Here is a 15,983-nt window from a genome sequence, read left to right as displayed (position 1 = left end):
ACATCGTCCACTAAAAGACAGTGACCTTCAGTAGGATACGGACCTGCTTTCATCATTTACTCCCACAGTGAAGACCCAGCAAACTCTAGAATGATGGAAAACTGCTTTGTGCTCGCTTCAGCACATTTGGCAGGCCCCGATCAACTCCATGACACATGATGACTACAATCTGAGTTTTTCAGCTTTTGTTCTGTCAGCAAGTGTTCCTCTGAGATTTAGTCATGCGATATCTGAAGGATGATATTCCAGCCGCTTCACTGACGTGGCTTGTTTTGATGAGTTTGCTGAGATGAAGACAGTACAGCGAAGGGCTCTTTGACTGCTGTCTTTATCCAGATGAAGGGTGGGCAAACATATGTCAGAGTAATTATCAAGATTAAGATGACAAAAAACTAAATCAAACTCTTCATACTTGCATTAAAAGTGAAGTGTGCGGTTGCTGTGGCACTTGTGTATTTCCAAAAACAATAACAAAGTTTTGGGATCTGCTTAGTAAACTGTGATAAAAGAAAGCACTTGACAAAATTGGAATAGTTTACCCAACAATGACAACTTGCTGAAAATTTACTCAGGCCATCCAAGATGAGTTTGTTTCCTCATTAGAACATATTTAGAGAAATGTAGCATTGCATCACTTGTTCGCCATTGAATCCTCTGCAGTGATTGGGTGCCGTCAGAATTAAGAGTCCAAAGAGAGTCCAAACAGCTGACAAAAACATAATCCACAAGTAATCCACACCACTCCAGTCCATCAATTAACATCTTGTGAAGCCAAAAGCTGTGCGTTCATAAGAAACAAATCCATCACTAAGACATTTTGACAAAATAAAATTCCATAATCCATAATAACGCTTTGTCCAGATGAAAAATGCACCAACATATTTGTTTAGAGTTGTTTTGGTTTGGAAACTAGCTTGATCTTTGCATATTTATCTCCTAATTAAGATCAGACAGGTATTTCACTAGAGAAACCAACATTGCAAATCGAGGACTCGTATTATAGCTGGAAGCAATGATATAAAGTAAAAAAAACAACAACATTTGAATAATGGATTTGTTTCTTATAAACACACAGCTTTTTGATGGACTGGAGTGCTGTGGATTATTGGGATGTTTTTATCAGCTGTTTGGACTATCATTCTGACGGCAGCCATTCACTGCAGAGAATCCATTGGCGAGGAAATCATGTAATGCTAAATTTCTCCAAATCAGTTGTGAAGAAAAGAAAAATTCATTTACTCATTTTGGATGGCCTGAGGGTGAGTGTATTTTAAGCTAATTTTTATTTTTGGGTGAACCATCCCTTTAAACCGAGGTAGAAGAAAGCACACATTCACCTTAACTGCTAAGATTTACATAACAGCAAAATGAGAAAAAAACATCTTAAGGTGCACCTAAACAACACCAGGTGAGGTTCGATTAACAACTGCCAGAAAAAGTATGAACATGAACTGTGGATTGCACAAAAAGTGCCAAAATCTAAATCAGTCAAAGAAGCATATAAAACTGACCGCTAGTTCATTAGCCCTAATGTGGCATTTCTATAATCCAAACCATATAGATATGAATACCAAAATTAATAGCACTAATCAAATTTTTAAAAAAATTATGCATTTATTATAAACTTTCCATTTATGTATTGTAAATTTCAGCGTTGGCTTGACTTTATTAAGCACTTTGTGGAAAGTAATGGAAAAATCGATGCGTGCTTACATAATAAAACTAAATAAACATGCTTTGTTGATCATTTAGTGTGCCAGTCGACCTCATTTCAAAGCAGGAACATACTGTATTATAATCCCTCTGTAGTGCGCACTAATGAGGTGAACCGTCAGACTCAAACATTCAGCTTTATTCTTTATTCAGTTCTTCAACTGTTTGAGTTAAAAATCTTTGTTTGTGTTCTACTGAAGAAAAAGTCTCCTACATCTTTGATGTTCAGGGGGTAAGCTGTCACATTTATGTCTGTTTTGGTACTTGGTTTCTCCCATTGTCTCCCCCCGTTGATCTTTGTACTTTGGATTAGCCCTCGTTTGTCCGAATTCCCTTCACCTGTATGTAATCATTAGTTTCCCTTTATAAGTCTGTTTGGATCTTGAGTTCAGTGTCGGTCCTTAATGTTGTCTCCGTGTGTGAAGATCTGTTCCTGCCTTGTTCCTCTTGAAGATTTATATCAGATATCTTGTTTGTTTGAATATTGTCTATCGTCTCGTCTTGTCCAGCACGCACCATAACATAAGCTATCCCTTTAAAAATATCCTTGTTAATAAACTGGTGCATATGACATTGTAGTGTTTATTGTGACCATCATAGAACAGAATGATAGCTTTGGTGGATTAGTGATCTTTCCTAATAGTAATATTGTTTTATATTGATGCAAAAAGAGTATGATTTTGTAAGCAGCTGTTCACTGATGTACCTTTGCGATCTTGATGAAGTGGCTCATCATCTCGGCACGGATCTTCAGGGTTTGAGCGGTCAGGATTTCCCGTACTAACCAGAAGCTCACCTGAAGAGATGAGGAAAACAGTGGGAAAAGTTTATGTGCAAAAAGAGACTCATTTTTCATAAATATGACTGAAAAACAATGAGCATGTCATATGATAAAACGTTTAAAGTGCTGGATTGCACAAAAGTTACTACTATGATGCCAATGTGCATTCATTTGCTAAACTTCAGAGTGATTTTTAGCATAGTTTTAGGATGTTTTCAGGGTGTTTTAGATAGTATATGCATGTTATGATGGAAAGGTGTTCTTTTCAAATAATTAACAAATAAACAAATTTGAAGGGATGTTTAATAAAACATGATTGATTTGAGGAAAATAAATATTTTATAATTAATTTTATATTAATGTTTATAGAAATAAATAAGTAATTCATATGCAAATAATAGAAGGATCCAAACCAAAATAAGAGAGCTAGACTGAAGAAAGAGAGAGAAAAGCAGAGGTCAGCTGAGGTCACGTCGCAGGACAGCAATAAGTCAACATTTCATCAGCGATTTAACTTTTTTTCACTAAAGGGAAACTCAAATCATGTCTTGTGGAAAAACCATTTCTGATGGACAAAAACAAAAATGCTGGAAATGAGACAGAGGAAAAGTGTTGTTATGTAATGACTGAAAAATGAGACACTCTCCTCTGATTATAATTGTATGGCAAACACAGAATCCTGGACTTCACATGGCAGAGACTCTAACACAAGCAAATGCCAAAAAAAAAAAAAAAGAGAAAATAACAAAATTAGAAAGCAGATGATGCCTAAGTGATTCAAACTGTAGTAAACAGTTTAAGATTTCAGCCTTAGGGAACCATTACAACATTACTGGAGTCAGGTAACAAACCTCAACAATTTCCTCAAAAGCAGCTTTGATTTAATTTCATGCAAGGGGAAACAAACTCAAGAAACTATGTAATGTCTGAGAAATAATAATAATAAAAAAACTGGCACTGTATGTAAGCACTGTAAAAATAAAAAAATAAAAAAATAAAAAAAATAAAAAAAATATATATAGCAAGTATTAATAAAACAAAGATTGGAATGTGTTTTACAAGAAAATACTATTTGAGTCTTTCTACTTAAATTCCTTGTTTAATTCTTAATTTAAGTTTAATTGCTACTTGCAGTTTCTTTGGATTTATTTTTGAAATTCACTAGGAATTTCTGAGTGAAAATTTAATTTTGTAACATTTTTGTAAATTGCTTTCAACAGAATGGGGATCTGCTTAGACACACTTTAAAAATAAAATAATAAAAATTGCAGAGACATCTATGATTAAGTCTAAAAAGTCAACATTTAATGTCCAATGTCCTAAAGCATATAAAATGTGACCCTGGACCACAAAACCAGTCATAAGGGTACATTTTTAGAAATTGAGATTTATACATCTTCTAAAAGCTAAATAATCAATTGAAAATCTGCAATCCGAGGGTGCAAGAAATCTAAATATTGAGCCTTTAAAGTTGTCCAAAAGAAGTTCTTAGCAATGCATATGACTAATCAAAAATTAAGCTTTGATTTATTGATGGTAGGAAGTTTACAAAATATCTTATATCAAAATTAATATCCTAATAATTTTGAGCCATACAATGTATTTTTATCTATTGCTATAAATATACTTCTGCTACGTAAGACTGGTTTTGTGCTCCAAGCTCACAAATGTGGTTAAAACAAGTCTTTGGTCTTTTCTGGTTTATCAGAGGAAAAAATAGGCCGAAAACAGTCAACCTGCTCGCAACCAGTAAATGGCCGCAGAACTCCCTGAGGAACAGTAAATATATCTGTAAACTAAGAATATATGGACTGAACCGTCCAAGCAAATGATGTCTTTTCCATCGACCCTCAGGAAGTTAAAGCTTAAGCAACACAATGGAGAAAAAGGGCACTTGTTTAACCATAAATTTGGCCCCTGGCTTTCATCCTTAACAAAACAAACAAAAAAAAAACATTAAATTGAAGGAATAAACAAAACTTTAGAATTAATGTATAAGAACACACAAGCCATATTTCTTAAATCCTAATGTGTTGCCTTGCTGTCAACTGCCTACATAGACAGCATGAGCAAATGAAATGGAAGCTCAAGTGATTGATATAAAGGTGCTTTGCATACATACAAAATTTGCACACAAAGTGATTCGGGTCTGGTACAGATTTTAGGACTCAACAAGACCTTTTCTCCACACACAACATGCACACAAGACACTCATATGACTCTTATGAGTCACTAGACATCTTTAGTCATTAAATGGGAATGTTGCTTGGAGCCAATGCTGTTTGACAATGGAAAAAAACTGATTAAAGACGGGTTTAAATTACTTAAACATTTGAAGTGAAACTGAGTGACTTTAGGGTCAGTCCATGTCAAATTAACCACATTTTTTGAAGGTTCTGTAGACACAAATATAATTAGTGACGAAAGCCAAAATGGATCAATCAACTATTTTGTAGAAGAGGGTCAAAATGGCAATTAACCTGCAATTTACAGCAAATTAGAAGATGGCAGCAACATATGCACTATTTTACACGGAGTTATTGTTATTGGTAGGTGTATTAGTAAAATCTGTTGACTTTAGCAATCCTTGCTGCATTATTTACCAATGGTGACCGATCAAATAGGAAAAAAATCACTTTTCCCCAAATTTGGCACACCTATAATTCAAGAAGTATTAAATATATATTAATATCCTTTAAGATTTTCGTTCTTTAGAGAGCTTTTCTTTCGGTATCTTAATTTAAGACCGTGGCTCATTCTGTCTCAAATCAACCAAATTTCAAAATCTTCCTGGCTAAAAGACAAACAAAAAAGAAAGACAAACATAAACAGTGACGAAAATATTAAATGTCATGAGCAATCCACCATTTTGTAGAGGGTGTAAAAAAATGGCTTCAGAAAAATGCCAGCATCATTGTTATTTTTACACAGAGATTGGTAGGTCTATTAGTAAAATCTGTTGACTTTAGCAATCCATGTTGCATTATATACCATTGGTGACCATTCAAACATGGGAAAAAAAAACACTTTTCCCCAAATTTGGCATGTCTGTAATTCAAGAAGTATTATATACATTAATATCCTTTTTGATTTTGGTTTTTAACAGATTTTTCTTTTAGTATCTCAATTATGAAGACCCTTTATGGTTAAATTCCAGAGATATATGGATCTCAATGTGGCTCCATTAGTGAACTATTAAATATTTGTAGTAAAACTACGTGACTTTTCGGTCATTCTGTCTCACATTAAACAAATTTAAAAATGTGTTTGTTTTTGGCTAAAATACAAACAAAAAAGAAAGACAAAGAGTGATGAAAGTCAAAATATTCAATGTCATGGATGAATATTTACAGATTAGTTCTGTAGAGGGGGTCAAAATGACATTTTACTCTCTGCAATTTGGCTCAGAAGTGAAAAATGACTTCAGAAAAATGCCAGCATCATTGTTATTTTTACACAGAGATTGGTAGGACTACTACTAAAATCTGTTGACTTTAGCAATCCTTGTGGCACTATATGCCAAAGGTGACCATTCAAAAATGGGAAAAAGCACTTCTGTGATCACATGCCTGTGATTCAAGCAATTTTGGGTTCTTCAAAATGGAGATACCATAAGAAAAGTTTTTAAGACCCCCTATATGGTTCAGTTCCAGAAATACTGTGATCTCAGTGTGGCTCCAAAAGTAAAGTACACCAAAAAAAGAAGAAAAAAAAAAAAAAGTGTGAGCCAGAAAGGCTTTCATTGGCTTATTCAATGTTATCCCCTCATTAATGAATCAAATCCTGACTAAATTCCCAAAACTACCCCTCCTTCGCTTCTAAATGTTAACAGACACTTCAGTGTCATCTTTATTAAGATAAACACACAACGCCTGAGTCATAGTCACTGAGTTATGATCTAAAGAAAATGAGCTTCAAAAATGTAGGCCAGAAAGTCAAGTTTTCCAGCAATTGTAGGGAACAGGACGGGCGTATCATAGCGCGGCAGCTGTGTTAGGTTAAAATATACGAACGTCGCTTTGCTAGATAAACCATGTGCAATGATGTCATAGCCTATAGCTCATTATCAAATCATTTACACATTATAAGAGCTCTGGTTGGTATAGAAACCTGTGGAGAAATGGCACAGCGCTTACATTTCTTGGCTCGGAGATGACGGGTCTTTTTCTGAAGTGGTTGTAAAGTGGGTTTCAGCAAAGCGTAGAGCTGCGACCCCCTTCACGAAAGAGGGTGAGCTCATCTGGTTCATTCCTATCCATAACACCTTCAAAACGGCTCTGAAAGCTTCTGTTCCCGATCCATAAATAATGAACTGGCAAAGGGCGCTATGATGTTTTGAAGGGTGAAGTTTTTGCTCAGTTGCCATGGCGATGGAGTACAATGTTTCCATTTTTGCTCACCTGATTTCACTAAAAATACAGAGATGATTTATCACATGGACAAATTGGACGATATTTAGCAGGTGTCTCGAGTAGGGCTGCAAGACTTTTCCGTGACTGCGATGTAAAAGATGATTTTAAAATAATTCAGGTTTGCTGTGCTTGTTTCCAGGGCTGCACAATTTAATAATGTATCAATTTTGATATAATAATAATAATAATAATAATAATAATAATAATAATAATAATAATAATAATAATATAGTAGTAGTAGCTGTTGTTGTTGATATTGGTACTATGAAATAAAATAAAATTTACAAAAAAAGTACCATTGTAGTTTTTCACTGTAAAATGAAAAATACAATATTTTTATTTTACATCTTTATATTACATTACATAGCAAAAATAAATTATTATTATTATTATTGCTACTATGAAATAAAACTAAATTATATTTAAATTAAACATAAAAATAAATATTACTATTGTAATATTTCACTGTAAAATAAATTTAATATATAATATAACAATATAGCATAATAATATAATTTGTGATATAATAAGAAAAAAATTGTGATTATACATAAATACGTAATAATAATGACAATAATAAGTTATTAGCATCATCATCATCTTTATTATTTCTACTATAAAATAAAATTAATTAAAAGTATAACTATTGTAACATTTCACAATATTTAAAAAAAATAATATAAAACTTATTCTACATCTTTACATTACATGGCATAGCAAAATAAATGGTTATTATTATTATTGCTACTATGAAATAAAAAAAATTATTAAATAAATGCATTGTATTATTTCACTGTATAATATAATATAATATAATATAATATAATATAATTTGGTTTGCTGTGCTTGTTTGCAAAATTTGGCCACTTTTTGCAATTATCAATATTAATATAAAATAACAATAGTTTATTATTATTTATTATAGTTTATTAAAAAATAACTATTGTAATATTTCACTGTAAATAAAATATATTTATATAATATTTAAGAAATAATACAATACTTGGATTTTACATCATTACATTACATAGCATAGCAAAAATAGTTGATGAAATAAAATAAAATTAAATATAAAAATAAAAATAAAATTAATATATATATTACTACTGTAATAGTTCACTGTAAAATAAAAATTCCATATTTAAGAACAAAGATAATATAATAATTTTATTTTACATCTTGCAAAAAAATTATTTAACAAAAATGTTTTGCTGTGCTTGCCTGCAAAATTTGGACAAAGTTTTGCGATTATATATCAATATGGATTTAAAATAATAATAGTTATTAATACTAGCAGTGTTATTATTATTATTATTATTATTATTATTATTGCTACTATTAAATACAAATTACAATCAAATAAATGTAACTATTGCAATATTTTACTGTAAAACAAAAATAATATAATATATAATATTTTATTTGACATCTTCTAAAAAATGCAACTGATTTACAAAATGTGATTAATTTACATAATTGTGCTTGTTTACACATTTTTATTAAATAAAAATATTACCCAAAAACAATAAATATTACAATTGTTATATTTCACTGCAGAATAAAGAAATAATATTTAATAATAATAATAATAATAATAATAATAATAATAAATGAAACATGAGCTGCTTGCATTTTCACTCCAAAATACGCAGTGCATACATTTACTGTATTAAATCACAACTTATGATTTAATAACTCACATGAAAGCCAAATCACAATTTCTGTTCATTTCGATTAATTGTGCAACCATGCTTTAGCACGCAAAACTCGTCACCCTGATGCCACAAATGATTCAGATTAAGTGACAAGCCAAAGTTTAAGATTGCAGTCAGAGGTTTGTCCAAATCACTACCTAGCATGAGCAACAGTAATAGTAATGCATGAATTATTGCAAGAACTGCATACTCTCTAGAGTCTTTGCAAGATCTAGGGCTTGAGGTTGGTAGTTAGGGGCCTTTACACTACATCAAAAAAGCGAGAGATGCTCTTGGGTGGCCAAGAAATGTCTCAATGCCGCTCCATCTTTCCGAAGGTCTGTAAGCCAGCTCATCATGTTCGGCTTAATGATGTCATAAAACCAACGACGTCGACAGCCAAGATAGGAGGAATTCTGGGAGACTGACTCGGAGGAGAGCTGCACAGCGAAGACCGCTTCAAACGGAAAATGTGCAGCAGGGAACTTGATGCGTTTATGTAATTTCCACACACCCCTGACTCAAAATCTAGAACAAATCGTCTCATTAAACATACGCCATAAATGTAAAAGTGGGTCATCTGCTGTCTGCTTCGCACTTTTATAGCACTTTTACATAATTGTAAATATGAAAAATTGGGACACACCAGTTAATCTAATTAGGCTTCGGATTTAAAGAGACGGATTTAAAATCAAATCCATTCCAGGCTGAAAGTTCAGAAATAAGCAGAACTGGAAGCGCTACATTGAAACCGCAAATTTAGTTAAGATTAATTTATGGTCAAATGCTAAATTATCTTGAAAACCAAACTTCCTTCTGGTTTCGTAATTAATGGCTTCTTGAGCATTTTAATCCAACAGCATCACCAAGTTTGAATAACAAACATTTTAAACGTCAAATTTCATTCCATCTACAAAAGTCATTCACAAATATTTCCTACGAGGCGTGTGAGTTGAGTTTTACTGCTGAAGGTGAAGGCTGGAGAACTTGGAAGTTTTTGGAGAACATAACATTTAAAAAAGGCTCTGTACAATTGCACACAAACAAACAAAAACAAACAAACAAACTAACAAAAAAAAAAACTCACTGGCAGAAATACTATACAAATAATGGGTAAACTTGACATGTCGCCTCATACTACATGGAAAAACTATCATAGTGTGTTTACATGTACATAAGTTCACCCAAAAATGTAGCATAATATAATATAATATAATAAAATAACTTGATTTTGATGCATTCGATAAAATAATATAAAAATTACAATAAAAAAACAAATAAAATTCAATAATTTTATCTTAAATTAAAAAAGTAATTAAATAATTAAAAATAAAATGCATTAAACCAGTTCACCTAATTTTTTTTAATTTACTGAAATTGTAATTTATAGTGTTTTTTGTGTATTAGCACCACTAGTGACAATAAAAAAATGATTACAATAATGAAAATGAAAAATATATTTAATAAATTTATTCTAATTTAAAATTAAAATGTACAAATTAAATAAAAATAAAATGAATTAAAAGAATTATTAAAGAAACAGGTTCACCCCAAAATGTAAATTTGCTGAAAATGTAATATTATATAATATAAATATTATAATATAATTTTGCGCTTTTTTTGTCACCACTAGTGAGACATAGGGACTATCATAATATTTAATAAAAAATATTACAATACAATAAAATAATTTCAAGTGGAAAAAGTTGTGGTCTGATTCAGGAGAGAAATCTACACAGATCAAACACCATTCAAAACAAATATGTTGGTGAATTTTAATTGTGAGAAACAACAGGAGAGGGACTTTTTCACTGGAGGAAGCGTTATTACAGATTATGAACTTGTATTTTGCCCAGAAGCAACGTTTTGAAGTTAAAAACGTCTTAAACTTTTGGCTTCACAAGACACTAATTGATAGACTAGAGTGGTGTGGATTATTATGGTGATTTTAACAGCCGACGGCACCCATTCACTGAAAAGCATCCATTGGTGAGCAAATGATGTAATGCTACATTTCTCCAAATCTGATGAAGAAACAAACTCATCTACATCTTGGATGACCCGAGGGTGAGCCCATTGTCAGCCTATTTTCCTCATTTTTAGATGAACTATTCCTTTAAGTGCAAAAGCAACTTGGCCTGTCACATGTATCAGTGTAAGTAAGTGATTTTCGCTGTTGGCCGGAGTGGTAAATGATTTGTTGGAGTCATAACAGCATGTGCCCTATGTCAACAACATGCAAAATGACAAGATGACAAGATGTACGTCGCCTAATATGAGATCACAGCGGTGCTTGGCCAACCACGCATCTCTATTTTTCCTTCAACATGAGCAAAATGGAGAGGTGGAAAAGTTCAAGCTTGGGGAGGAGAGGAGCACCAGGCTGGATAACTGCCCAAGTGAGAGCTGTTAACAGTATTTCCAGCACATATTAAGTCTTCAAGCTGTGAGCCATCAGGTTGATAATGGTTTTGTGGCACAGTTCACAGTCTGCTGGCACCACATCAAACACAGCCCAGCCAAAAACACACTTTATATCCACTTCACATCTGGAAAACTAAATGAATACATAAATGAATAAGTGCAGCATCTCGCCGGGATGACAACTAGGGATGAACAATATCTCCATCATATCATATCAGTATCAGTCAGATACTGTCACGATTACAAGCTGATTTATTTGACTTGATTTAATGGTTTATAAGTGCTACACAGTTGTATATCTTTAACTACACAATTTAATTTGGAAGCATTAGCAATACTAGATTGTAATATAATAATAATATAATAATTTTGATGTTTGGAATCAGACAACTAGTCAATTAGCACCATTAGTAACAACAATATAGCAAAATAAATAAATAAATACAATTGCAGAACATAAATAGAATAAATAAAATAACTGAAAATGTAAAAAAAAATTTATAAATTAAAATAAAATAAAAAAATGAAATAGAAATGGGTACAATAAAATAAATTAATACAAAAAGAATGAATAACATTTTAATTAAAACTTAAACTTTAAATTGAAATAAAAACGTAATAAATTCATATTTTAAATTAAAATAAAATGAAAATGGGTACAATACAATAACGAATTAATACTAAAAGAATGAATAAAAGCTCAATATAATTTAAATTAAAATAATTTTGAATTAAAATAAAATATATTAAAGAAAATAAATTAAATAAAAAACGAGTACAACACAATAACAAATTAATACAAAACGAACAAATAAAATTTCACTTAATTCAATTTTGAGTTAAAATAAACATTAAAAATTAAAATTTTAAATTGAAATAAAATGAAATAAAATAAAAATGAGTACAATAACAAATGAATACAAGAATCAATAAAATTTCAATTAAAAATGTAACTTTAAATTAAAATAAAAATGGAAAAATTAATTTAACATTTTAAATTTAAATAAAATACATACAATAAAATAAAAATGAGTACAATACAATAATAATACAAACAGAAAGAATAAAATTTCAATTAAATTTTATGAATTAAATTTTTTTCAATTTAAATAAAAATGGAAAAATTAAATTAATATCTTAAATTGGAATAAAATAAAATAATTAAAAACAAAATAAACAGAATAAGTACAACACAATAACAAATTAATACAAAAAGAATGAATAAAATTGCAATTAAAAATTTAATTTCAAGTTAAAATAAACATTTAAAAACTTAATATTTAAAATTAAAATAAAATAAAGTAAAAATGTAACTTTAAATAAAAATAAAACATTTTACTTTAACTAAAATAAATGAATACAATAAAACAAATAAATGTGTAATTTAAAATAAACATTTAAAAATTACATTAATATCTTAAATTTAAATAAAATAATAAAACACAACATAAAATATATAAAATTAAAAAAATTAGTAAAATACAATCATCAATCAGTCAATCAACAAATGAATACAAAAGAATTTAAAGTAAAATAAAAATTAATATTTTAAATTGAAACAAAATAAAAATAAAATCTTACCTGGTTGAACCTCCGTGTGAAGGCCACAACATTAGGAGCCAAAATGTGTTTCTCCTTTTTGTTCCAGCCACAGCTAGCAAGCTCCTACAACACAACAGATACAAACAATCGTGCTTAAGACCAAAAACACAATCGATTTCGATTTCATTCCAACATTATGATTTGTTTTAAACCTCCTGTGGCAGTTTAAAAGTGACTGACAGCAGGCCTTTAAGTGGAAGCAGAATTATTACACTGAGGAGCCCCTGTATTTAACCCAAGTGTAACCCAACCCTGTTTCGCTGATGATTTCATGTTTCGCTCTTTGAGTAAGATCTCGAGTTTCTTCCGTCAATCAATAATTATATAGATTGCCCAGATTATTTTTTCAACACTCAAACCTCCCAAGTGAACTAAACGTGACAGACTTTCTGTGAGTTTACTTCATTTGCAGCTTACTCGTTAGTTCAGATAAACTTATGTGTTCGCAATTATCCTCTATTTATAGTGTCACAAATGATTACTGACACGGCAAAAACACAGTGCAAAAAAGGAAATTAGAGAGAGAACGATGGACTACAGCTTTCCAGATGTCTCTCTCTCAGGTCCTATAGTCTTTCGTCGGGGTCAAAGCTCATGATAATTGTCACTTATTTTATGCAATTCAATTTAAGAAAACTTTTATATATTTTATATATTTATATATATTTTATATAATGTGAACCCAGACTAATTTAATAAAGTAAATAAAAACTAAATGAATTGCAAAATAATAAGTATGAAAATAAAAACAAATACATTTAAATAGATATAAAAACAAGAAAAGAAAAAGAAAAAAGTAAATAAATTACAAAATAAGAAAATAATTAAATGACACAATAAGTGAATAAAAAGAAAGAAACTAAAAAAATAAATATGAAAACAAGAACAAATACATTTTTAAAAAGATAAGCAAATAAGCAAATAAAATACAAAATACAAAATAAGACAATAAATATGAAAATAAATAAATTAAATAAAAGAATAGAACATAAGTAAATAAAAAACAAAATAAACTGCAAAATAAGAAAATAAATATGAAAATAAAAAATGAAAAACAAATACACTGAAAAAGATAGAAAACCAGTAAACAAAAATAAAATAAGTCAATAAATAAGAAAGCAAGCAAATAAAAACGTAAATAAAATTGAAAATAAATATGAAACAAGAACATAAATATTTTTAAAAGATTTAAAAAAATAAGCAAATAAAATGAAAAAAAGGAAAAATACAAAAATAAATCAGCAAAAAGTAAACAAAAGAGAACAATGGCATAAGTTAATAAATAGAAAATCAATATGAAAATAAGAAAATAAATATGAAAATAAAAACAAATACATTTAAAAAGATAAAACTAATTAGAAAATAAAAAGTAAATAAGAAAATAAAGAATATAGATAAGACAATAAGACAAAAAATCTAAAAAAGTGTGTAAAAACAAATACATTTAAAAAGATAAGAAAATTATAAAATAAAAACGAAAATAAGAAGTAAACTAAAGAGAATAAAAAATATGAATATAAATATGAAAATAAAAACAAATACATTTAAAAAGATAAGAAACACTTAAATAAAAAGTAATACAATTAGAAAATAAAGTAAATAAATTACAAAATAAGAACATAAGAAAATAAGAAAACAAAGGAGAAATAAATGAGAAAATAGGAATATAAATAAGTAAAAATAAGTAAATTAAAATTAATATGAAAACAAGAACATAAACATCTAAAAAGATAAGAAAATAAGTAAATAAAACGAAAATAAGTAAATGAAATACAAAATAAGAAAATATATATGAAAATAATATAAGCAAATAAAAAAACAAAAAAGTAAATAAATTAGAAAATAGGAATATAAAAATAAATATGAAAATAAACATGAAAACAAGAACATAAATACATTTAAAAAGATAAGAAAATAGGTAAATAAAATGAGTAAATGAAATAAGTAAATAAGAAAATAAATACGAAAATAACATAAGCAAGCAAAAAAAGGTAAAAAAATATATAACTAAGCAAATAAAAAAGGAAAAACTAAGCAAATAAAAAAATAAAAATAAAATAAAAAATAATATTAAGCAAACATTAGCAAATAAAAAAGAAAATTGAAAAAAATTTATTAAAAATACATATGAAAACAAGAACATTGTAGAAATAAAATAAGTATAAACAAGTATTTTGTAAATTAATTACAAAATAAGCTAATAAGAAAATAAGCAAATAAATTAGAAAATAAGCAAATTGGAAAAAAAGAATACAAATAAGAAAATAATAAAAAATAAATAAATATTATCATCACTGTTTATTTCATATATAACAGCCAATGACAATAAGCAAATCCTACAGTAAGAAAGACAGTAGTTCCCAGATAAAGTGTAGATTTAGTTTAATAAACCTAAAATCACGTTACAGATCTGCTGCGTTTCATGGCTGTATTCCAATGACTTTGAACGTGGATCATCTAATCAGATTTTACATTATGGCACAAACAAAAGATGCTCAACACAAGATGTGCTGAAAAACGTTAGTCTGCGCTCAATGAAGGAAATAAACATTTGGAGCGAACATGAGCTGCCTAACAAGAGACACATGCTTAATATGAAATATGCGCAATTAAAACCTTTCAAAATGAGGTTTTGCTGAAAATGTTGCATCTATAAAATCGTCATTCAATTTCCTAAAACTCCCATAAAACTTTTCATAACCACTTGGGGGGTTTTCGACAGCTAAAAGACGTTCAAGTCTGTGATGAAAAGGAAAAAAAAAAAAAAAAACGCACACAAAAGGGTTTGATGAGGTGAAGGAGCCCTAGGCCCTCCAGGTGGACATAAGAGCTCACACTGAACACTTCAGAAACACTCAACCAATTAAAAACAAAACATGTGAGAGGTCAAAAGTCACGTTTTTAGCTTTCATTCCCAGAATGCCTGGCACTAAAGTAGACGCGCGGCACTGTGGGGATTCTGAAAGGCCATAATACAAGTCTCTCCTGTGGTCGCAGACTTTCTTTTTTACATTTTCAGTTCTAATATGAAATAATTTCTGAGATCAAACAAGGCCAAACACAGTTATTAACTAGTCATAAACATGTCATTTATAATCCTACATAGTTTATTTAATCAGATTCATGAAACACAAGAATGTAATTCAAATGATAGAATTTGCTATATCATTCAAAAGAAAAAAACTCGTATATATATATATATATATATATATATATATATATATATATATATATATATATATATATATATATATATATATATATAAATTAATTTAATACTTAATAATAAGAAGAATATTAAATACTATATATTTTTTTTTACTAATACATTTAAAATAAATAAATAAATAAATATAT

General features: G+C 29.2%; 2 protein-coding genes across 2 annotated transcripts in view; one reads left to right on the top strand and one right to left on the bottom strand.

Moving 5' to 3' along the window:
• LOC141335365 (target of rapamycin complex 2 subunit MAPKAP1-like) overlaps positions 1-15,983 on the top strand; it is a 575,213-nt gene that overhangs the window by 278,069 nt on the left and 281,161 nt on the right.
• Positions 1-15,983, bottom strand: part of LOC141335362 (ras-specific guanine nucleotide-releasing factor RalGPS1) — a 178,172-nt gene that overhangs the window by 120,072 nt on the left and 42,117 nt on the right. The window contains exons 5-6 of the mRNA XM_073840798.1: positions 12,606-12,689; positions 2,420-2,509 (exon numbers count right to left, since the gene is read on the bottom strand). Of these exons, the coding sequence (XP_073696899.1) occupies positions 2,420-2,509; positions 12,606-12,689 (174 nt within the window). The remainder of the gene's footprint in view (positions 1-2,419; positions 2,510-12,605; positions 12,690-15,983) is intronic.

Source organism: Garra rufa, chromosome 5, assembly GCF_049309525.1.
Source record: "Garra rufa chromosome 5, GarRuf1.0, whole genome shotgun sequence".
NCBI classification, from domain to species: domain Eukaryota; kingdom Metazoa; phylum Chordata; class Actinopteri; order Cypriniformes; family Cyprinidae; genus Garra; species Garra rufa.
The sequence above is the reverse complement of the archived record's forward strand: the minus strand, read 5'-3'. Positions and strand labels throughout refer to the sequence as shown.